This window comes from Stegostoma tigrinum, chromosome 34 (genome assembly GCF_030684315.1).
Source record: "Stegostoma tigrinum isolate sSteTig4 chromosome 34, sSteTig4.hap1, whole genome shotgun sequence".
Classification (NCBI taxonomy): Eukaryota; Metazoa; Chordata; class Chondrichthyes; order Orectolobiformes; family Stegostomatidae; genus Stegostoma; species Stegostoma tigrinum.
Window position 1 is genome coordinate 17,112,672 of NC_081387.1, and position 24,571 is coordinate 17,137,242.

The 24,571-nt window shown below is 47.4% G+C and overlaps 1 protein-coding gene across 3 annotated transcripts in view; it reads left to right on the plus strand.

The window, feature by feature from the left end:
• The first annotated feature begins 1,836 nt into the window (after positions 1-1,836).
• The window catches only part of phf1 (PHD finger protein 1), a 43,000-nt gene continuing 20,265 nt past the window's right edge, over positions 1,837-24,571 (plus strand). The window contains exons 1-7 of one of the 3 annotated variants that reach the window (XM_048520271.2): positions 1,837-2,034; positions 9,903-10,068; positions 12,662-12,870; positions 15,514-15,595; positions 19,516-19,611; positions 21,151-21,248; positions 22,935-23,083. In XM_048520271.2, the coding sequence (XP_048376228.1) occupies positions 12,694-12,870; positions 15,514-15,595; positions 19,516-19,611; positions 21,151-21,248; positions 22,935-23,083 (602 nt within the window). In that variant the 5' untranslated portion in view covers positions 1,837-2,034; positions 9,903-10,068; positions 12,662-12,693. Of the gene's footprint in view, positions 2,035-2,918; positions 3,203-9,902; positions 10,069-12,661; positions 12,871-15,513; positions 15,596-19,515; positions 19,612-21,150; positions 21,249-22,934; positions 23,084-24,571 lie in introns of those variants that run through there. The other 2 variants (XM_048520269.2, XM_048520270.2) reach the window with 2 other exon arrangements.

Below are 24,571 nucleotides of genomic sequence, written 5' to 3' on the forward strand. Positions count from 1 at the left end.
GTTTCAAAGTCAAACACGGTGGGCCCTTGGGCAGGGGATGGTATTGACAGTGACGTAGGACTGGGATTATATACAGCCCAGACTGGGTAAACAATGTGAATGAACCAGAGATAGTAGGAACTGCAGATGCTGGAGAATCTGAGATAACAAGGTGTAGAGCCGGATGACACAGGAGGCCAAATGAACCAGTTGGATTATGATGACAACCCAACAACTTCGTCATCATTTTACTGATCACAGATCCTGCTCTGGCTTTTTTTAATGAAGTAAATAAAGTTGAATTCAACAATTTTCAAACTTGCCACCTATTCTTTGTGTCATTTGCAAACTTGGCTATAGTACTTTTGCTCATCCAAGCCATTTATACATATTATAAATAATTGTGGCCCCAACACTTTGATGCCTGTGGCACACCACTATTTAGAGTTTGCCATCCTGAAAATTCCCTACCTTATCCCAACTCTCTGTCCTCTCCTAGTGAGCCAATCCTCTATCAACGCTAATATATCTTCTCCACACCATGGACAGCTATTTAATGGCCCAATGTGTGGCAGCTTATCAATCATGTTCCGTAAATCCAAATGTATAATATCCACTGTTTCCCTTTTATCAATCATGCTTGTTGTTTCCTCAAAGAGTTGTAAAAAATATTGTTAGGCGTGATTTCCCCCCTTCATGAAGCAATGCTGACTCTGCTTGATCATATTATACATTTCTGAATGCTCTGTAATTACATCCTTTACAAGAGACTCTAACATTTTCCCAAGAACAGAGCTTAAGGTCACTGGCCTATAGTTATCTTTTCCGACTCCTTTCAAAATAGCGTTTGGGGCTGTTCTCTGCAAGAAGGCGAAAGGGGCATCAGAGAGAGGTTCTCATAATCTGGATAAGACCCAGAACTGTTTAAAGCATCAGGAACGAGAGGACACGGATTTAAAGCGTTTTGCAAAAGAAGAACTAGGGTTGGGGAGCTAAACTAAAACAAATGTGCTGGGCATCTGAAAAAAAAAACAGGAAATGGCTGAGAAACGCATCTGCAGAAAGAGAAAGTCGAGCTAACGTTTCGTGTTGTGACCCATCGTCAGAACGATTAAAGTGGCTGTTCGGGCCATCGTGTCTGTACTAGCTCTTTGATAGAAATGCCAAACAGCTTTCCCACCTTTTCCTCGTCACCTTATAAATTCCCCCCGCCCCTATGCCGTCCGTTCACATAAAGTGTTGCAAAGTACCCCGTGCCGTCTTTACTTTCTGCGTGTGGGAATCTTCCCGTGCACGGGTGGCCTTTCAAAGCGAAAGAAAATTCAGTAGACATGCCCCACAAAGCCCCATCTCGATGATTTCACGATCTTTATCAAACAGGTTTACAGTCTACTCCCAAAGCTGAAGTATTTATGAGGCTAGCGACCTAATTGGGGAGAAAATTTCTCAGAATTCAACGAAGTGCCCGAGAGACGGGGTGGGGTAGGGTTTGGACTGGGAAATGTTTCACCGAAGTCAAGTTCTTTCAACTCATTCCGCCTCGTCACTGATCCTTCCTTCCCTGGCGAACGAAATGCAAAATCCCACAAGTTGTGTACAGTCTGCAAATACAGAGTGGTTCTAAACGGTTTCTGGGGAGCATGTGTTTTTATTATTTTGTAAAATAAATCATCCCTAATTATTTATTGCACTCCTAGTGGGTGTTATATAATTCAATCATGCTGCTGTCAACAGCGCAGGGCGGAAGACAATGAACAGTATTAAATGTGTGGCGAACATAACGCGCACTTGTTTACACAATTTCTCTCTCTCTCTCTCTCACACACACACACACCGATTGAATTTCAAGCCGTGGACCGAAATTAGCTGTAGTCTGCGTCACAGGAAGATGGCGACTGGCAGAGCTGTTGGAGACGTGTTGTATGTGTTTTTATCTGAGTTGAAAACCTCACTGTGAATGAGCCAAGTGCAGACACACACACACACACACACGCACACTGCTCCAGGAGAGAAACTCCCGCAGTTCATTACTGGGTGTGGAGCCAGCCGCTGCAGGTGAGTGTTTACTGTAACAGATAGCGGGGTGGGATCCTATCGTCTTGGGGAGGTTTTTAAAAAAAGGAAAAATATGCCCCAGAGAAACGGCAGGATGAAGCCCTCCGTGCAATTTTTTTTGGAACTTCCTCCGCTGGGCCAGAGAGAGAGAAAACTGCAGCAACATGCCCTGTAATGTGTAAGCAACTGGGGGCGTCAGTTTCTCAACACTCTCCCTTATACATGAGCCTTCCCTTCCCAACTCCCCCCCGTACACCTTTACAAATAGCGAGATAAAAAATATAGTCGGTGTGCAAAAAAGATATGGGAGCAGGAGGGAGAGGTTGATTTTAGCAGACGTGAGGGGACACACAAATCGCTAGATCTGCGGAACAGTAAAATGTTGTATCATTTCCTCGTCTCCAGCGGAATGTCTGATTTCCTCGAGGATCGTCAGGTCACTGGCGGGGGCAGATTTGGGGCCGAAGGAATCAGACGGTTCAGTAGGCGGCCCTTCGGCCCGTCTGAGTCTGTACCGCCAAAAGTACGCTACGTTCCGCCCACATCATCCCCTCTTTCCCTACGTGTGTGTCATACGGGAGCAAGCTGTTCCTGATCAATATTCTCTCTCTCTGCATGTTGTATTTAGGGAGGAGTTGGGGCGGGAAGGGGGGTGCGCGGAAGGATGCTGAGGTTTTTCATACTGTACATTCTTTCCTCCCCGTGGAGTTTGCATCAGCTATCCGCTCACGGCCCTCATAAGGGAAAAGGGGTGATACTTCTGCAGAACAGCCACAAGGCACACGCCCACCTGCCTCTCGCTTTGATAGTGTGTTATGCATGCAGCTTTGGAAGGGGGAAGGTCCTGGGCTGGGGTGCCCGCCTCGTTGTTTTGATTTGCATTTCGAGACTCGAATAGAGACTCTTCCACACCCCCCCCCCCCAAACCCGGCCAACAAAAACACACACACACTTTCAGATATTACGGCCAGCCAGCGCTGTTCGTTGCAATTCAGGAAGGATGTACGGTGTACGCAGGCCTCAGAGAGGGGATGCAGCACAGAATCAACTGGTTTGATACTGGCTCCGCAAGGGTTAAACTCTGTGGACAGCTTGCAAACTGTGTGCGCGTTCCCTTCGACACAGGAAGTCAAGCAGCATCCCACTCGGAGCGTTGAAAACGACCAGGGTGAGTAGAGCCGGGAGTCCAGCACATAAGGGGGCAGTTTTTCATTGGATGGTGGAAATTCGACACCCCCTCCCACCCCCCCCCCCTCCCCACCGCCAAAAGACAGTGAGACAAGAGTTGAAAACTTGCAAGTCAGGGAGTATGATGGCCACTCGCCTGGGTAGGTGCAGCTCCAACAACACTCGAGAAGCTCGACAACAGTCTAGGAAAATGCAGCCCCCGCTTAATTGGCACCACATCCACAAGCATCCGCTCCCTCCACTCCCAAGGCAAAGTGGAGGAAATGTGTGCCACCAACCAGATGCATTGTCAAATCTCCTTTGCCGGCATGTTGCAAATTCAGTGACCTTTACCTCCTGGGAGGACAAGGGCAGTGGATACATGGGAACACCGCCACCTTCAAGTTCCCCTCCAAGCCACTGTCCATCCTGACTTAGAAATATGTCGCTGTTCCACCAAAATCCTGGAATTCCCTCCCTCACAGAATAGTGGATCTGCCGACAGCATGTGGACTGCAGTGGTTCAAGAAGGCAGCTCACTACTGCCTTGGGGGCAGTTTGGATGGGCAATAAATGTTACCCAGTGATTGACACCCATACCAAATGTGACCCTACAAAAGGCTAATTTTAAAGATTTTAACCTTGAAGTTGGTAGAATATGGTGTGGGAAGGTGCCTCCCATTCTTAGAAGAAATAAAGGCACAGGCAGTTTAGCATAGACAATTTGCAGTACAGGTATGCATTGAAGAGTTGTGCATGTCTCTACACAGTAGAAATAGAGGGCAGAAAGTGTACACAGTTCTTAATATATTATTGGCTGAAGCTATTGATATTCTGTAGATTCACCATTCTGACTTAGTTTAAATTTAATTTAACAATACCAATTAATATTTGTAAAACCTAACTCCCACCCATTTAGAGATACTGTACACTTTGCTTCTGAGCCAATCCCCTTATACATCTGCTTGTGATCAGTTAGCCATGTTAGGCTGAGCTGAAAAAGAAAACGTTAAGACATTTTAGCTGTTTGAGATAAATAATGACAGGCTGTGTGCGTTTGTGAACATTCATTAAATTCCTGTCAAAAAGGATTGTTTTTAAATTTCCAATTATTTACTTAATATAGACCTTTATTTATTTTGAGGTTTACTTAGTAAAGGCAGTATACATTATGCTTTTACATAGCTTCAAGTTTAGACAGAGTTTCTATTCTATTCTTTGGTATTTATGAAGCTTGGTGTTGTAACTAACATCTGTCAGAGCAATTAGAAATATTTGGTTCTTTCTTGCTGCAACTGTGCAAAACACTAGTGCGGCTGCATTTGCAACATACAAGATGATCAGAGGAGTAGATAGGGTGGACAGTGAGAGTCTTTTTCCGAGGATGATGATTTCACCTTGTACAGGGGCTGATAGATTTAAGACAGATGACAGAGGCTGGTTCTTTACTCAGAGAGTGGTAAGGGCGTGGAACGCCCTGCCTGCCAATGTAGTTAACTCAGCCACATTTAAACAGTCCTTGGATAAGCATATGAATGATGATGGAATAGTGTAGGGAAGGGGCTTAGATTAGTTCATAGGTCGGCGCAACATCAAAGGCCGAAGGCCTGTTCTGCACTGTATTGTTCTATGTCTATGACATGTTGATTGGCCATTGAGCTGTTTAATTGTAAATGCCAGGCCTTGTTGTGAAAGTATCTGATGGTTCAAGTTGCACCATTTCTGCTTTGCTCTATTAGTGTCAGTAATTAATTCAGATTGTTCAAAATTTATTAGTGTTATAAGTGATTCAGGCATCTGGAGGGGACTAGTTCTAATATGTTCGATGCATGATTCTTGCCACATCTTCAGTATCCTGTGCAGTAACCAGGCAGAGCTTCAGGGACAGGGAAGAGGGACCATTTTCCTTTGTGTCTAACCCCATGCTGTCCCTGTCCTGGGCGTGCTGGATGGGGACAGTGTAGAGAGAGTTTTACCCTGTATCTAATCCTGTGCAACCCCTGTCCTAGAAGTATTCGATCCAGACAATGCAGAGAGGCTTTGCTCTATATCTATCCCCATGCTGCAGTGTGCCTTGGGAGTGATTGTTGGGGACAGTGTAGAGAGGAGTCTTACTCTGTGTGTGAGACTGTGTTTGACGGGACAGTGGAGGGATCCTGCTTCCGTGCCCGTCACTTTACAGGCGATTAAATGCTTGGGTTGATTGGTTCCTGTCCTGTTTCTTTTCTGCCCCCTCATGGGCTACATTGGAGCTGGGCCCTGCCCTAATAACGCTGATCCAGGCCTAAATATTTAATTATTTCTGTATCTCAAAGTTGAACACAGTAAGTGTTGCCTCATAATCTTTGTGAATAGCAGTCACGGCTTTTCTGTGGTTTGATTTGTTTTCGATAACCAGTCCTGAAGCTCCCTCTTGTCTGTGCTCACTGATCTACACTAGGGGGCAGTCAAGTCAGATTTTACAATTCCCTTCCACATTTTAAAATTCTTCATTCACCTTAACCCTCCCTATTTCTGTAATCCCCTCCAGCCCCTCGACACTCCTCCATTATGATTTCTTGTTAGAATGGCTGATTTTAAACCATCTGTTTCCTTGTATTCAGCTTCCTAGTCCCCACATTCTTAGACCTCTTTATGTTGTTTTCTTGGGGTGGCGCAGTGGCTCAGTGGTTTGCACTGCTGCCTCTCAGCGCCAGAGTCCTGGGTTCGATTCCAGTCTCTGCTGACTGTGTGAACATTGCACGTTCTCCCCGTGTCTGCACGGATTTTCTCCCACAGGGCAAGGGTGTGCAGGTTAGGTAGATTGGCCAAAGTGTTCAGCGATGTGCCAGCTAAGTGGGTTAGCCATGGGAAATGCAAGGTTACAGGGATAGGTCCGAGTGGGATTTTCTTTAGCAAGTAGGTGTGGACTTAATGGGCCGAATGGCCTGTTTCCACACTTATGATTCCTAAGCTACTGCTTAAAATCTGGGAGAAAGAGCCCAGAAGCAGGGGGCCACACTTTTAGAATAAGTGTTGTCCATCCTGGGGTGAGATGAGCAGTGTGTTCGCTTGCAGAGTAGTGAATCTTTGGAATCTTTTGCTGCGGCCGTGCAATTGTTGAGTATGTCTGCGGCAGAAATTGACAGATTTTTAGATGTTAAAGGTATCAGTGGATATGGGTATGTGAGGGCTTGATTAGACACTGTCGAGTTGAATAGTGGGTCAGGCTCCAGGGGCTGAATGGCCCGCTCCTGTTTCCCAAGTTAAAGGCACTGTGCAAATGGAGCGGCTGTTAAAATAGGCTGCAGTGCAACAACATCTGAACTCCCTTCTGTACTGGAGCAGCAGGAAGCCTTCCCCTGGGGAGGAAGAGCCTGGTTTAACTTGGCCATGAAAGAATCCGGGAAGATTAGTGAGATGTTGACCAGCTTATCTCAGGTCAGGGAGAGGCCACAAAGTGGTGGGGTGGTGCGGGTGGGGGTGCAGTGGTTGTTGGTGAATGAGGAAGTGACAATTCCAGGGGAAGAGAGCCTTGATTGGGCTTCCCCTGGAGTATTGTGCGCAGTTCTGGGTCGGGGGGGGGGGGTGGTGCGAGGTTACATGAAGGTGAGGTGTGTGCAGAATCGATGTGACGATTGTGTGTGTGTGTGTAGCTGGTTGAGGGCTATCTGGTGATTGGAAAGTTTTAATGGTCACACCTCTGGTGGGACTGGAGTGGGATGGAGCCTAGAACAAGACGGGAGGCGGGCGGTGGTGGGGTGGTGGCTAAGGGACATCCTGAAAATTAGCGCTGGACTGTTCATGTGTAAAATCTGGAACCACACCTTGATGTAAAAGGTGTCAGCAATTTGGAATGCCCACCGAAAAAGCTTGAGGGTGGCAGGCTTTCGTAAGGTGAGGACAGGAAGGGGGAGAAAGGTTACAGAGGGTTCACGATGTGATACAATTCAGTGGAGTTGTGGTGGCTGAGGTTTGGGAGGTGTGCTGAGTGGCATCCTCCTCCAGTTCCTGTTTCATTGTCGCTGTGGAGTTGTCTGTGGCTGGGCATTGGTTGTGGGAAGGTGCTGCCTCAGGACTTCCTAAGTGGTAATTAGTTCTGTTACGTTTGTTGTCGCGCCCTGACATGTTGTGGCTTGGGATTGTGGGAAGTGTCTGCACACCAGCTGGAGTAAAGCGATAGGAACCTCTGTCCTGACTTCACCCCTCTGCTGAAGGGCGATGGCAAATTCAGCTGCCTGGGCCCCAGGCCCTGGACTAGCCTGCTGACACCCCCCCCCCCCCCCCCCCCCCCCCCACTCGCAGTTCAACGCTCTGTCTGACTGTGTTGGTCAGCCATATTCCTCCCCCAGTATTCCACACCCCACTCCCCCCAGGCCCCAGCCCTCTTGCACCAACCAGAGCCAGTCACATATGCAGAACTCATCTCTCACTCCGCATTCAGTTGTTCCCCTCATAGCGCCCCGTGCAGTGCGTCACTGCCTGATTCTTTCTCTATGTAAAGTGGGGAGGCCATCGACAACTTGCTGGGATAAACACAGATTCCCCCTGGTTTCCAGTGAGGTTCCTGTCCGCTGCGATGATGGCTAGTCTGACTCCTTCCCTCTTCCAATTTTCTGGAGTGACCGTCCTGTTCTGCCTGTAATTCGTTGTGGAGTTATTTTCAGGCGATCAATCTGTCAGTCAGCACCAGCCCGTCCTCCTCGGCTTGGGTGGAAGGGAAGCAATGAGCTGGGCCCACAGGGGAGTCAGGGAGAGACATTTGCCTCAGACTCACTCTCACGGATGTAGGTACACACGCCTGCACTTGCACGCACCCCTACACACACGGGAGAATTTTGGTGCATGTCCGCAATGCCACCTGGACACTGCTACTGCTGTGGGTGATGGAATCGTCCCTGCTCAAGGGTGGAGCTTATGCAACACGCAAGAAGGTTGACACCATCCAGGACAAAGCAGCCGCTTGATTGGCACCGCGTCCACAAGCACCCGCTCCCTCCTCCACAGACCCTCTAGGAGCAACGGTGTGTATGACCTACAAGATCCGCTGCAGAAATTCACCAAAGATGCTCAGACGGCACCTTCCATCCAAAAGGACAAGTGCAGCAGATAAATGGGAACACCAGCCCCTGCAAGTTCCCCTCCGAGCCACTCACTGTCATGACTTGGCAATATATTGCCGTTCCTAAAATGTTGCTGCGTCAAAGTCCTGGAATTTCCTCCCAAAGGGCATTGTGGGTCAACCCACAGCAGGTGGACTGCAGCTAGGGATGGAACCCACATTTCCTGGTGAATGTGAATAATAAACAAAGGGACTTTGTAGTGCTAATGTACTTGGATGTCTGGAGACATTTAAAAAGCTGCCGTATCAAAAGTTATCACAGAAACTAAAAGCCCCTGTGGGTGTGGTGCCAATCAAGCGGGCTGCTTTGTCCTGGATGGTGCCAAGCTTCTTATGTATTGTTGGAGCTTCATTCTCGTCCAGGGACTATTCTATCACCCACAGCAGTAGCAGTGTCCAGGTGGCATGGCGGACATGCACCAAAATTCTCCCGTGAGTGTAGGGGTGCGTGCAAGTGCAGGCGTGTGTACCTACATCCGTGAGAGTGGGTCTGAGGCGAGTTTCGCTCCCTGACTCCCCTGAGGGCCCAGCCCATTGCTTCCCTCGTTCTGTGGGTGCAGCCTTTTCAAGCGCCACCCAGACAAGGGCAGGTTTCAGTGAGAGTGGAGTAAATGTGGTGCAGTGTTGCCACATTAATGGTTTTAGCGGTATGTGACAGAAAGAGGACGTAACGGACATTCTCTGAATGGATAGGTCAAGAGGGGAAATCTTCGGGCAATAATCCACTTGGCGTCCATCAGTCACCTCTCTGTCTGCCCGTCATCGTGACTTTAAATCAGCAAGACTTGAAGGCAAGTACCTTGTGCTTTTCCTCCTGCTGTAAGTGCATCATTGCATGTGACTTGCCTGTGTTTCCTGTCTACCAATGAAATAGGTTCATTTAGCTTCCAGATGCTCCCAGCTTTACCTTGAATTATACAGAACCTTGTGCCCACTGATATGGTTGATGCAAACCGACTCCCTCACTTCTATACATCAGCTTCCCTTCCTCCCTGCCTCGGCAATGCTGAAATCTCTCGGAGATATCACTCCCTTTATCGTGGCCAATTCCAGATTTTTTCCCCCCTTTCCCTCCTCCGGGTCAGGAAATTTCTCCAGAATGCCCAATTGGATTTATCAGAGATTCGCCATGCCCCTTTCCGAGCCACCCCCCCCACCGGAAAGTTGTCTCAGCAGAAGCTTGCCTGAACAGACCTTCCCCTGCGATCAGAGAGCTGTATTCGAGGGGCTTCCCAGAGTGGGAGGAAGGGAGCTGGGGGCTTCGGGACTGCCAAGCTGAGATTGTGGTGCCACTAGTTCTGAAGGGGCAGTGGCCATCTGTCGAAGTTATCACAGCAGTCGGAGATTTAAACTGGGCTCAGGATGAGGAGGTAAGGTGCTGTCCAGTAGGTCGCCTCCCTCCAGCTATCTCCCTTTCTAGAGCCCTGGCTCATTCTGTCTTTGATAGTTTTATCATCCTAATCATTGCTGCCCTGCTGTGGGTTTTTTTTTGTAAATTTTTCTCAGCCCTCTGACCCCTCTCTCTCTGCCTCGCCCTCGTGCGCGTGCTCTCTCTCGCTACATTCCCACTTCATTTATTGATCTTGTTTACTCTCTACAGCTCTGAGGACATCCGTGTTTCTACTACGTAATGTACCCGCTATGCCAAGATCCGCACTGCGTACCCTGCAGGAAAGTCACTGCTAGATGCCAACCTGAGGGAAGACAAGACCTCATTCGACCTCGAGCAGATCCCCTTTTTTAACCCAGTGGATCTCCAGCTCAATGTGAGTGTCCTCTTGTCCTTTAGCATGTTGTGTGATCACATGTCACTGACTGAATGTCAAATTCTAACACAGTGCACCAGAGAATTGTGCAGCGCAAGAGGCCATTTGGCCCACCATTTAGCATAACCTGCCCAATTAATCTCTCTCTCGCACACACCACCTCTGAACCTCTCCGTTGCTCTTTCCCCATCACCCTGCATTTTCTGACTTTACCCTTTTCCCCATTCCGTGTGTATACAATTGTCTTATGAGAAATAAAATTTGGATCTCTGTTTGGACTGTGTGTCCCCAACCAGACAAACTCACCGAAGGGAGGGCGAGAAATCCTCGTTTGGACTGAAGTCACCATCAGTCCGTGCCGTCTGGCTACTGTCTCCTGCCCCTGTCCTGCCACTGCGAACAGATTTCACTCACTGTCGCCACCCCCTTCCTGGTTGTACTCCGTCAGGCGACCGCAATGTTCTGAGTGCCTCTCATCAATCTCCTGTTGGCCTCCTCTGCTGAATGGCGAGTAGCCCCAGGAAGCTGAAGCCCCTCAGCCCTGGAGGAGTTCTGCTAAAATTGAATCTGCACTATCGCTGAGGAGCGTTGACAGTGGTGAGCAGCTGATTCGGGTGGGGTGGGGGGGAAGGTTTGACCCTTACCTCATGAGACCCTGTTGGAGGAGGCGCTTGAGCTGGAGGGAGGAGGCAGGCAGTCGACCGAAAGCTTGGCAGAGGCAGTGCGGTGGCTGTAGGCTCGAGCTGCTGTAGGACTCCTGTAGGTCAAAGGTGTTGAAGCAGTTCCACCGAACAAACAACTCTAGCACCCCCCTTGCAGTGTTCTGTTGGAAATAAGTTACAATCATGTAATAATTGTCAGAACTAGGTCTGTACAAACTCTATAAGATGATGTCCCATTTCTGCATGGAAGAATCCTATTATGCGGAGTAGAGCAGTGTTCTGTTGTTGGATGAAGACATATTGGGATGATGTGGAGGAAGTTAATGCCATCCCAGCCCAGGGAATATTTGGGGACAATGTAGACGTAGCTTGACTCTGAATCTAACCCCGTGCTGTCCTGGCCCTGCGAGTATTCGAAGGGGCATGTGCATAGGGAACTTTACCCATATCTGACCCTGTGCTATCCCTGGAAACAGTTCGACGGGGCATGTGCGGGGGTGGGTGGGGAGCGGATGGTCTGCCCCCTTGGTTGAATGTAAATCATCCCCTGACTTTCCTTTTCGAGGAGGAGCTGGGCAATTCATCTTCTGTCCTCCCCCCTCCCCGCCAACATCTTGGCCAATAAGTGATCCTCAGTCAACATCCTGAGAAACAGATCAGCCTGAAGTGTTTGCGGGAAATGGTTATAACATAAACCTTTGCAAGTCTTATTCTAACTGTAAAAATATCCTGTTGTCCGGAAAAGCGCTGTATAGATGCGAAACTTGATTTCCCCTATGCGTCAAGCAGCAGTAGAATGAAGGACCGGATGTGACAGGTAAAATATTTGTGTTTTTATCTGTTTAATGATTCACTACCCATTCTGTGTGAAACGAATCAAGTTTTACACAAAGAAAACTAGAGCCATATATCACTGAATAGCACAGCCCATGACCAGATTGGGTAAGGAAGTGGTATCAGAAATCATTGTGTGCCTGTGTTGTTTGTGTTTTTGGATGACCCTGGGGGTTTGACCATTTTCTTCGCGGGCTGGTTTTATTTTTCTTGCTAAAAGCCCAAAGAACTGCAGGTGCTGCAAGTCAGAAAGAAAAATAGACGTTGTGGAAAACAGCAGGTCTGGCAGCATCTGTGAAGAGAAATCAGCGTTAACGTTCCAGGGTCCAGTGACTCTTCCCTTGGAACATCCCTCGCTCAGCCAGTTTGCGTCAAATTGGCACACCGTCAGCCCGTAGTGTTTGTGTGTAAAGTTTACTTTAGTCTTCCATGGGATGAGATCATGGCCAGCGACAGCAGGGTTTGCAGCCCATTCCTGGTTGCCAGCTGGAGTCAAGGTCGAGATGAGGTCAGCCGTTGTTCTGTTAAGTGGCGGGGCAAACTGGATGGGCTGAATGCCCATCCTGCTCCCAGTTCTCGTGCTCCTTCCCATTGGTGAAGCAGATGGGTTTTTTTTAACTGGACTCTCCATAGTCTCAGGATCAATGTGACTGAAAGGAGCTTTAGATTCCAGAATTGTTAATAGAATTTAAATTCCATTCACTGCCCTGCTGGTATTTGAACCAGTGTCTAGAGAGCATTAGCCTGCCATCTGGGCATTGCTACTATGTCATGGCCTCCCCACTTGGCTGGAGATCTTCATGGGGTGGGGGGGCGCGCAGTGAGATTACTGGGAATATTCAGCAATGTAGAGTTGAATTAAAATCAGGTCAGCCATAATCTTATTGATTAGCGGAGCAGGTTTGATGGGCTGAATGGCCTATTGCTATTCCTTGTTTGTTGCCAATCAAGGATGAAGTGTACTTGGCCAATAGTTGTGGGTCTTTTAGTCAATCCCCACCAGGTATATTTTTGACATGGCCTCCTCTCACAAAGTGTCTCTAGCCTTGTTTCTTCCTTTGCTTTCTGACATTGTTCCTCTCTGCTTCTTCCCCTAGATAACGGCCCACCCCACTTCCTGCCAAAGACCATGGAGGGTGGGCCTGTGGGGAAAAGTTCAAAGGTCAAAAGAAGCAGCCCCTTGGCAACAGCGAGCAAACTGAGAGCGCGAGCGAGTCGTACCAATACCAAGACACAACTGTGGGAAGGCCAGGATGTGTTGGCCCGGTGGACTGATGGCTTACTCTACCTGGGAAATATTCGGAAGGTGAAAGCTATTTATCTGATGGTGGGAGTGGGGTGGCTTGGGAGACGGCGGGTGGGTGAAGATGGGGAAAGTATCATTGGGTTTTGGATGGTGGGGATTCAGGAACTTTCACCTTTCACCTTTTGAAAGATACCTGCCTCCTCCACTCCCTCGAGCAGCTTGTTCCAGACATGCATCACCCTCTGCGTGGGGGGAGAAAAGTTACCCCTTTCGTCCTTTTAAAATCTTCGGCCTCTCACCTTAACCTCTGCCCTCATGTTTTGGACACTCCAACTGTAGGAGAAAGACCTTGGCTATTCACCCTATCCATGCCCCTCATGATTTATAAACCTCTATAATGTCATTCCTCAGCCTCCAATGCCCCAGGGCATAGCCCCGGCCTATTCGGCCCATTCCCATAGCTCAAATGTTCCAGTCCCAGAAATATCCTTCTAAATCTTTTCCATACCTTCTCATGTTTAACAGCATCCAGTCCTCATCCTCTGGGAAATTGAAGGCAAAGGGCTAACGCAGTCACGGATTCATACAGCATGGAAACAGAATCTTTGATGCAACCAATCCATGCTGACCACAATCCCAAGCTAAACTAATCCCACCTGCCTGCATACAGCTCTTATCCCCCCCAAACATTTCTAGTCTAAATGTTTTTTAAACATTATAACTGCTTCTTCTGGAAGCTCATTCCGCATATGAACCACTGTCTGGGTGAACAAATTGTGCCCCATGTCTTTTTTATTTAATCTTTCTCCTCGCCTTAAAAATATGTCTCCTAGTCTTCAAATCCCCCACCCTAGAGAAAAGAGATCTGTCACTTACCCTATCTATAGCCCTCATTATTTTATAAACCTCTATAAGGTCATCTGTCAACCTCCTACGGTCCACTGAAAAAGAATGTCCCTGCCTCTCCTTATAACTCAAACCCTCCATTCCCAGCAACATCCTGGTAAATCTCTCCAGCTTTTTATCCTTCCTGTAACAGGGAGACCAGAACTGGATGCCGTACCCCAGAAGAGACCTCACCACTGTCCCAACTCCTAAAGTCAAAGGCCTGAGCAATGAAGACTGTGTTAAATGCCCTCCTAACCACCCTATCTATGTGTGATGAAAATTCGCAAGAACTATGTACTTGAACCCATGGGTCTCTCTCTGTTCTACAACACTACTCAAGGCCCTACTTTTCAATGTATAAGTCTTGTCTTTGGCTGTTTTTCCAAAATGCAATACACTGCATTTATCCAAATTAAACTTCATCTGCCATTCTTCACCCATCGACCCAAAAGACCAAGAACTCTCTGCAATTCTAGAAAACCTTCTTCGCTATCGACTATACCACCACTTTTGGTGACACCAGCAAACTTACTAACCATGCTTTCTATATTCTCATCCAAATCATTTTTAATGGTCACGAACAAAAGTGGACCCATCACCAATCCCTGTGGACAACTGCTGGTTTAGGACTCCAGCCTGAAAAGGAACCCTCACCATCCAAAAGAAAATATTAAAGAAGCTGATTACGTGAGAGAGAAAGGAGTAGAAGGTTATAGTCATGGGTTGAGATACTGAGGGACACAGCTCAATGACTTCTGAATTGCAGGTCCTACGTAATACCTGCAGAGGGAGATGTGGCTTTATAGAGTAGCTCCAAACCCTGAGTACCCCGAACAAGTCTATGCTAACTGTCCCTGTTTAATCTGTGCCTTGCAAAGTAGCAGGTAATCCTTTCACCCAGTACTCATTTTAGTCACTTGCCTACCAGCCAATAATTATTTCACCTATTCCTCGCACCCCTTTAAAATGATTGGGATGTCTGGAAGCGTACAGTCCTCTGGTACTTTCCCTGTATCTGGCGACGATTGGAAAATGATCTTCACAGCATTCTGCTATATCCTCACTAGCTTCTTTTTAACAACGTGGAATACAATTCAGTCTGATCCTGTTTATTCATCTGCCTTCAAAGAAGCCATTCCATCCAGTAATTCCCTTCTTATAATGCTTACTTTCCATTTGATAGTCACCCTTCACTGCTTTAACATGGACAGCAGTGAATTGAGGGGAATGTAGGTTAGGTTATTTTGTTTTTGGATTAGGATTAATTCACGGCACAACATCGTGGGCCGAAGGGCCTGTACTGTGCTGTACTTTTCTATGTTCTAACCCCATCCATTGTGAAGGCAGGGACAACGTACTCACAAAGAACTCGCTCCCATCCTCCGCAGTCACACACAGCTTTTTAAAAGTTATTTTTTATGCATTCCTGGGATGCGGTTGTTGCTGGCTGGGCCAGCATTTATTGCCCATCCCTAGTTTGATCCCTTTTGTGGAAAGTGGTGGCGAGCTGCCCTAATGAGCTGTTGCCGTCCATTTCTGCTGGAGTTAGACCCACGCTTTTGTTCGGGAGGGAGCTGTCAATGATGACTATTTTGTGTTCCCTCCCTGAGAGAGGGAAGGTGGGATCAATGGATTGAAATGATGGACAGAGACCAAATACTTTGCCCACATCAATCTGCTTCTGTTTCCTGTGTGTAGAAAATGGAACTTTGTGAGGGAGTTGAGGGGTAGCCCATGCTGCTGATGTCCGGTCTGTAGATCCCACTTTGTGGCCTCTTTCTTACTTTTTCCTTTGTTTCTCCCTGGCTGTTTTAGGTGGACCGGTGGAAGCATATCTGCCTTGTTCGGTTTGAGGACAACTCTGAGTTCTGGGTCATGTGGAAAGACATCTATCCCCGTGAGTATCTGAGTGACCAACATACATCTGTTAGTCAGCCATCCTGCTTTTGGCTGACAGTGATACATTTTGAGTAAAATGTGGACACCTTATAGTCAAATAAACAAAACAGACTGCGGATATCACTTAAGAGAGAGCGAGAGAGAGAGACACGTTGCTGCTTTTTTTTTCGTCTTCCACTCATCAGGACAAAAGCAAGAACGCCAAATTTCAAACAATCACAAGAATTGAAACTGTTAGTGAATCAGTGCTGATGCGCTGAGGTTGTGTCATAGAAAACAAACACAGCACTGGAACTTCTCAAGTTGCTCATTAATCCCGGCAGCATTTTAAAATCTCCGGAGATTTGGGACCCTGCCCATGTTTCTCCTTAACGACAGTATAGCCAATCAGAGTTGGCTGCCAGCCAATCAGCACCTTTTTCTCCTGTGGTATTGATTCGACTCGTACATGTTTACAGCGCAGGGAAGCCCATTCAGCTCATGTCCATGCCAGTCAAAGATCTGTCAACATTAATCCTGTTCTCAAGGTTTTGACCCATAGTCCTGGACGCTATGGTAATGCAAGCGACTGTATAGATATTGCTTCGATGTTACCAGAGCTTCTCATTCAACCGCACTCTCAGATAGAGCTCCAGTCTCCCATCAACCTCTGGGTGAAAATAAATTCTCTTCGACTCTCCCTTAGCCTTCTGTCCCTTTCTTTAAATCTATGCCCCATGGTATTGACCCCTCTACTGATGGGAAAGGTGCCTTCCCATCCATACCAGCTACGCCCCTCATAAACCCGTACATCTGTATCAGTCCCCTCCTCTCAGCCTTCACTGCTCCAAGGACAACAGCCCCAGTCTGTCCAATCTTCCCTCCTGACACAAATCCTTCAGCCCGGGCAGCATCCTGGTAAATCCCCACTCGTGCAGTCACATCCTTCTGATAATATGGTGACCAGAACTGCATGCAGTACTCCAGTTGTGGACTGACTAGTATTTTGTGTGGCAAACCAGCAGAATTTCTGACGCTGTTATATTCCAAATAGTTGTGATTGTGTGAAACAAGGTGTCCTCACCATCATCCTGATGAGCAGCAGCTGGAAATCTTTGTCTACAAATCCTCTCTCCTCTACAACATTGGAGGCCTGTGCTACTCAGAACAGTCTTTATTCAATGTTCGAAAGAGAGTGATTGGCTCAGTTAGATTGTGTCTGTTGGAGTACAATCAAGAATAGCTTTCTTTCATGTCATGTTTTATCAAAATCCCATCACTGTTAATGACCTCATGATACATCTACACCTGACTCCATGGTAAACAGTCCTTCACATAAACAGTTGAAGTTGTTGACTTCAAAGCTATTTTTAACAAACGAGAATTCTAATTTAACTATTGATGAGTGCTGGGAGGAATAGACTTTTAATTAACTCTTATCTTTCAACACAATAGTTAATGGATCTACCTGCCTATCTTCACTACCCTAGTCACTGAAGTTACCACATAATTACTTTTGGGATGGTGTGATTACTGTTAGGGAAAATGCTCCAAGATGTGAGGAAGATCAATTGTTGATCCTGAACTACTCAGGAACTTCAGCACCTACTTTATTGCTCCGTTATAACGCAGCCTGTTATGTACACCCTGCCTCACTCTACAATCCCTGTTGTAACACAGTCTGTTATTATATACTCTGCCTCACTATACACTCACCGTTACAACACAGTTTGTTATTATATACTCTGCCTCATTGTACAATCCCTGTTATAAGGCAGTCTGTTATTATATACGCTGCCTCACTATACATTCACCGTTATAACGCAGTCTGTTTTCCACACACACACACACACACACACACACACACACACACACACACACACACACACACACACACACACAGACACACACAGACACACAGAGTCCCAGACTCCACATTATCCCAGAAGATCGTTTCCGATCGATTTTTAAGGACGCTCCCACTCAGCGTTGAATTGGCTAGGTTTATCTAAGCAAGCACCAAGGCTGTGATGTTTATAATTCTCCAATGCTCTGGCACTGCCCCTGTATCTAAAGAATGGTATTTAATTTGCTCAACATATACGGCAAATTTTGTTTTAATCAGCACCCTATCAACCAGCACTCTTAATAAACTGGTAAAAATATATATATCGAATACTACAATCTATCACAATGTCACAAGTGTTTGTGCTGTAAATAAGGTATAGCAGTGACGTGTATACTCAATGTATTAAGTTTCTGTTACTTACTGTGTGTTTTTACATTGATCTTAGGAGGTGTACTGATGTTCTTTGTTTTGAGGGATGTTGATGTCTCAAAGCTTTGCTTAGTCAGGTTTTGCCGTGTTTACGTGTATCTCTTGAGTACCCAGAATATTTGATTAACTAGCACGCTCCTCGTCCTAGGTGCCGGTTAATAAAATGTTTGCTGTATAAGGACAGTGTTTAGATGCCTGTGGGGAAAAGTGTGGATTCTGTTTTCTGGTTAGTTGTCAGTCTCCTCTCACACATTTGTAATTGTTTGTTTTTCAGTTTGTCCGAATAAACTGTTTATATTCAGCCTACTTCTGGCTTTGTGTGACCTGAAGTATCTGGTTTCTACCTTCTCTGGCTCTTTTGTCACCCAGGGAGTTTTGAGTTTTTGTCCTGCCCTCGCCCTTGAGCTTGACTTTGACCCAAACTATTGCCTGCTGGAAAGGGTCAGGTCGGGATTGAACCCAGCAAAGTTGAGCCTTCTCATTTTGGATAGTTCCTGGTATTTTTTTTTTGTTTGCCTCCTGATCCTTGACTCACTTCAGTCCCCAGAATATCTCTTATTAGGCCGCACACTTACTCAACTATAAAACTTTCCTGGAGAGCATCTCATGAACTCTCTTCCCTCTTGCTGCTATTTACACTATGGCAATTCACTAACTCAGCCCCTTCATTATACCTACGCTAGACATTTTCACTTGTGTCATTTCCAAGACAATGTGTTCCTGGTTTATACACTGCACCCAGTAATAGGGCAGTATCTGTTCTAAAGAAGGGTAGGCCATTCGGTGCTTCGATCCTGCTCAGCCATTCGTTGTGATCATGGCTGATCATCCAACTCAGTTCCTCACTCCTGTTTTCTCTGCCCTCCTCTTTAGAAAACATTCAATATTTTGGCCTCAACACTTTCTGTGGTCGAGAATTCCACAGGCTTCCCGCTCTCTGGGTGGAGATATTTCTCCTCATCTCCAGTCTTCAATGACCCCATATCCTTAGACTATGACCCATCTTGCTCTAGAATCCCTCATCGTTGGGGACATCATTCCTGTATTTACTCTGTCTAGTCCTGTTAGAATTTTATAGCTTTCTGTGAGATCCCCCACATTCTTCTGAACCCCGGTGAATATAGTTCTAACAGAGCCAGTCTCTGTCTACATGCATTGGTCCTGCCATCCCAGGAATCAGTCTGGTAAATCTTTGCACTCCCTCCGTCGCCAGAACATCTTTCCTCAGATAAGGAGACCAAGACTCTAAGAGTGAGTCTCACCAAGACCCTGCAGAGTTGCAGTAAAACTGTGAAGGCCAATGCACGTTTACTGCCTTCATGCCTTGTGCATCTCTTGCTTGATAATATAGATTGAACTAGCTAAGACGCACTCTGTTATATTCTCCTCCATCAGCCAAGTCGCCCCTTTCCCTCTCTGCCCTTTCACCTCCATTGTGAACACAGTGGACCCCAAAGCACTTAATATTGCGTCCTATCCTGTTTTGAGCATTTGGTTATAGATGGCACGTCTTATTCTGAGCCAGCTCTCCGTGCCTGCAGCTCGCTAACCTCATTCACCCTGCTCCGTGAGCTTGATAACTGCCGCCCTTGCTCTGTGCTCACACCCGGCGCTGCTGACGTGCCTGTTCAGTGACATTCGCTGTCTGTTTTTGGTTCTAGCTGCAATCCCTGGGACTGAGCACATCTGCTGCCTCTGCAAGGATGATGCGACTAGCCAGGGCAACCAAGTTGTGAACTGTGCAAAATGCAAGCAAGGTAAGGGGAGAGGGAGGTTGGGGGTGGGGTGGAGGGAGAGCGCGGCACGGTGAATCCAACTGCTCGGCGACGGCTGGTTAGCCTGGTGTAGCCTCGCTAGCGACAACAAGGTTCTGAATTATTTCTGCTGGCTCGATCTCCCTCCTTAGCCGAAACACCCTTCTTTGGATAAGAAGGCTAAAACTGTACGGAATACTCCCAGGGGTGGTCTTACCAAGGCCCTGCATTGTTGCAGCTAGTCATTCCTGTTCCTGCACGTGAATCCTGTCGTTATGAAGGTCAGCATAGCATTTACCTTCAACACCACCTGCTCCTCATGCCTGCTGGCATTGACTAGAGTCCAGGGACACCCAGGTTGTACCTCCCTCCCTTTCCCAGTTTATTGGCATTCAGGTAATAATAACGTTCGTTTTCAAGCGATAAAATGCAGGGAGAGGAAGGCAGAAAGATTCAGGGATGATGCCAAGGGAGGGAGACAGAATTTGACCTTAATTTGGCTTTGATGGACCGTGTGTCATCAATTGTGATTCCACTTCCCCAGACTCCTAGCCTATGTTCAGACCTCCCCAATCAAACAAAACCTTTCCCCATGTTCGTGAGCACCAACTCTGTTCAGAAAAAGTGACCCTTTGAGCCTGCACCAGCCCTTTGCAAAGAGTGGCACAGTCAGTCACGCATCCCTTGCTCCTTTCCCTTGTCCATGTTGTTCTGAATCCTGCATTTAGCCCAAAGATAGCATTGAATCTGATGTGCTTTTCGAGTGTGCTTGATTTGATTTATTATTGTCACATGTACCTAGGTACAGGGAAAAGCATTGTTTTGCATGCATCCCATACAAAATGCATTAGGGTAATAGAACAGAGTGAAGAATGCAATGCTACAGCGGCAGAAGGTGCGCAGAGAGCAAGATCACCATTCGGTTTGAAATTTGAGAGGTCCATTCAAAAGTCTAAAATGCTGGTGTTAGTCATTTTGCAAGACCTTGGATTTAAATGGTTGCGATGCCATTCTGATAACACTGTTATCCCCACACTGTTCTCACCGGGAGTGCCCTAGCCGTGAATTTATGAAAAGGACCCCCATCTGCAAGGCCAAGGAATTCACCCCCATTCTGCTGAGAGGCTGCTTTTCTCTGTCGTGGGACATACACACCCAGTCAAGGAATGCTGTGCCTTTCAATAGGGTCATTCTGTCGCACACAAACACACACATTGCTGGTTCTAACATGGAGATGTTGCTGCCTGCCTGAATCCCTTTTACAGCAGGCAAACTCATGGAATCCCTCCAGAATGGAAGCAGGCCACTCAGCCCATCGAGTCCACACTGACCCTTCAAAGAGCATCCTGCCCTGTAAAGAAGGGATGTGCATTTACGTAGCACTCTTTGTGGCCGCCAGGCACGTTGCAGCACTACTTCTGCATTTTTTTGGAAGCTTGGTCGCTAATTCCATGCAAAGAGAATGGCTGCACAGTAAGCTTCCACAAACAGGAGAGGCAGAACCTCAATGTGACATAAACCACCATCTCTTTGTCCCGGCAGGGTATCATCAGGAGTGCCACGCCCCCAAGATCGAGGCTGATGGCAAAATCCTGCCCGCTTGGATTTGCCGCTCCTGTATCTTTGCAGTAGCCACCAAGGTAAGGGCAACATGGCTGGTTGGTTTTGGTAACGCCGGAGAGGGTCTGGTTTTGGTGTTGGGGGCAGGAGGGGTGTAGTACTTTGCAACGGGCATTTTCTGGCCAAAACACACACCAGCCAGCCCCTAACCACCTGAACCAGAGTGTGGCATAGTCCTATCACAGCCCCCTGCCCTTCAGTTCATTGACTGTTCTAGCTTTCATTGTTGTCGCTGGGAGTTGAGTCATTGTTGGGGGTGAATCTCTAACTTGAATGTGTTACAATCCTGACACTCCACACATGTCCGCTGCGCATCCCTTCCCAGCTTTGTATCCTGTGGAAATTTCTGGCTTTGGATGAGACAGGGAGTCAGGAAGGGGGGTTGCGTTAAAAGCTAAGCACTTTGAATGAGAAATGCCCAGGAATAATGGTCAGAAATCACACGACATCAGGTTATAAGTCCAACAGGTTTAATTTGAAATCACAGGCTTATGGAGCATTGTTCCCTTCTCAGGTGAAGTGAAGGAAGCATGCGGGCGAAGAGATCAAAAGGTGGTTCAAATGGTGTGAGTGCAGTGATGATAGGCTGAATAACATGTCTCAGCAGGCGATCAAAAGTGTCAGATGGTGCGAGTAAAGTGTCAACTACTGAATAGCAAGCGAAAGGATGGCCTAGAATCTGACTTAATGACGCAGAGAGATAATTACAAAAAAATTAACGTAAGCTGGTGCTGGAGGCAAACCAAATGGCAAGAATAGCATGGTAGGTACAAGAGTCGCATGCCAAGGGTCTAACCAAAGTAACAAGTTGTCCAACAAACTAATTAAGGTAGAGAGATCATAAGTTATAAATGTGATGGTGTCAGAACAGGACAGTAAGGATGATTTTACAGATGAAGTGTGGTGGGGGCAGGTATAGCACAACATGAACCCAGGATCGTGGTTGAGGACATCTTCATGGGTACAGAACTTGGCTATTGGTTTCTACTCGGAAATTCTGCAGTGTGGTATATCTCAAAGTTTGCCATGGAGGATGCTTTCCTGAAGATCAGAGGTGGAATGCCCTTGACCGCTGAAGATCACCCTGACTCGAAGGGATAGCATCTACATGGTCTCAGCAATATACCATGCCTTGGGGCATCCTTGCCTCCAGCATATGAGGCCCTTTGATCGCTCCACCTATAAATTCTGTGCATGTGTGTTACCCTTCACTTCACTTGAAGAAGGAGCAGTGCTTCAAAAGCTTGTGATTTCAAATAAGCCTGTTGGGCTGTAACCTGGTGTCGTATCGCTTCTGACCCTTGTCCACCCCAGTCCAACACCGGCACCTCCACAATCGGGGAAAGAGCGGGAAGCGATCTGGGAATTCTTGGCGGGCCGGGTGAAGCAGGAAGGCGGCTGGGTCGAGGGAATGGGATAGAGAATGGAAAAAGGGGGATGGCGGAGTAACAGGCAGGAAAAGGTGATTGCTGGTTATGAAATGGAAGAGGGTTGAGATTGCCAGGATTGTTCTTGTGGGGAAAGAATGGGAATGAGGGAGCGGTGAGTCAATCCTTTTGAGATTTCTGCCTGACGGGAGGCGTTTCCGTCCTTCTGGGCTGTTGGATTATGATCGGATTGGGAAGTTGCGTGGACGGTCTCTGGTAATCCAGCAGCTTGCTGGTGTGGTTGAAAAGTGCTCAGTGTGTATTCCGTGTTCCCGTCAGAAAGGAGGTGCCTTAAAGAAGGGGCCATATGCCAAAGCGATGCAGGCCATGAAACGAGTCCTTCCCTACCAGCTCCGGACCCTTGAGTGGGACTCCCAGCATCTCTCCAATCAACAGCAGTGCTACTGCTACTGTGGAGGCCCCGGAGAGTAAGTGTTTCACCTTTGTCCTCCTGTCCTTTGTCTCCGAGCAGCGCCACGCCACATCGCGCGTACTTTCCACAAAACTCGGTGGTGTTAGTGATCCTTCGCTGCCTTTAGATGAAGTTAGAATCGAAGTGAAAGCCCCACTCTCCTATAACGAAGGTAACCCTCGCACCATCCCTGGCTCCTGATTCCTGCAGGATACCTACGGTGCCAGTGTGGGGTCTCCCCTTCACGCTAACTTCAGATGGTCACCCCAGATGCATTATCCTCCAGGATGGCAGTGCTGTGCCAGTTTGCATTAGCGTCAGTGATGCCTATGCTAATTTGCATTACCCCCAGGAATGGCTCTGAGTCTCTGTCTTTCTCACTGTTCCCTCGTTTCCTTAAGGAAGAAAACCTGTCATCTTTTGTTGGTCTGGCCTGTATGTGACTCCATTCCCAGGACGACGTGTTTGACTCTAATTTTCCCCTTTCTGAAGTAGCCCAGCAAGCCTCCCAGTCCAGGAGCTGTTAGGAACAGGCATCGAATGCCAGCCCTTGCCAGTGACACCTGCATGGGAGTATTCATTGGAAGAGAGTGAGTGAGATAGTTGGAAAATGGAAGGTGGGAGGGTAGACCAGCCTGGCCCCACTGTTTGAACCAGGAGCCTCTCAACCTATTGTTGGAGAAAGATGGCAACACGCTGAAACGGAGGGAGAGGGGGACGCCGTTTGTTCCTGTTCTGCCAGTGAGTCTGTGGCTGATCTCTGACCTACATCCTACCTCTAGCTTCTTGTGCCAAACCCATTGGTCTGATGTCAACTGATCAGGCTGTCTCTGTGTCCACACGTCGCGCGTGTGTGTGTGTGTGTGTGTGTGTGTGTGTGTGTGTGTGTGTGTGTGTCACTGTAATTGTTACACTGTTCCCGTTGGTTGCTCTGGATACAACAGGTCCTCTCTCTCTGTCTGTCCTACCCCCATCTCCTCCCCTTCAATACTTTTTAAAAAACTTGTATTCGATTAAATCACCCTTTTTACAAAATAACTTCCAGAGAGTATGAGCCTGGTTTTGCCATGGTTTGCGATCTAACCCTTCGATTGCTGTCTACCCTCCTGTGGTCAGTACCCACTTCGGGAGGAGAGCTGGTTGGAGCTGCTCACCAGATCCCAGTGTGCAGCTACAGCATGTTGCCTAACCCCTTGTGCACTCATTATAGAGCCATAAAGTCGTACAGCACTGCACGGAAGTCCGTGTTAACTTATCTCATCTCTGGCACTTGGCCTGTCGCCTCGAATGTTAAGATATTTCAAGTGCTCATCCAATTTTTTTTTTAGAAGGTTGTAAGCTTTCCTGCCTCAGCTACCTTCGGAGGCGGTGTATTCCAGACCCGCCACTACCCTCTGGGTGAAAAATGCTTTCCGCTAATCCTCCCACCCTGACCTAAATGACGTCCCCTTGTTATTAACCTTTCTGCAAAGGACAACAGCTGGTTCCTACCCTCCCTGTCCGT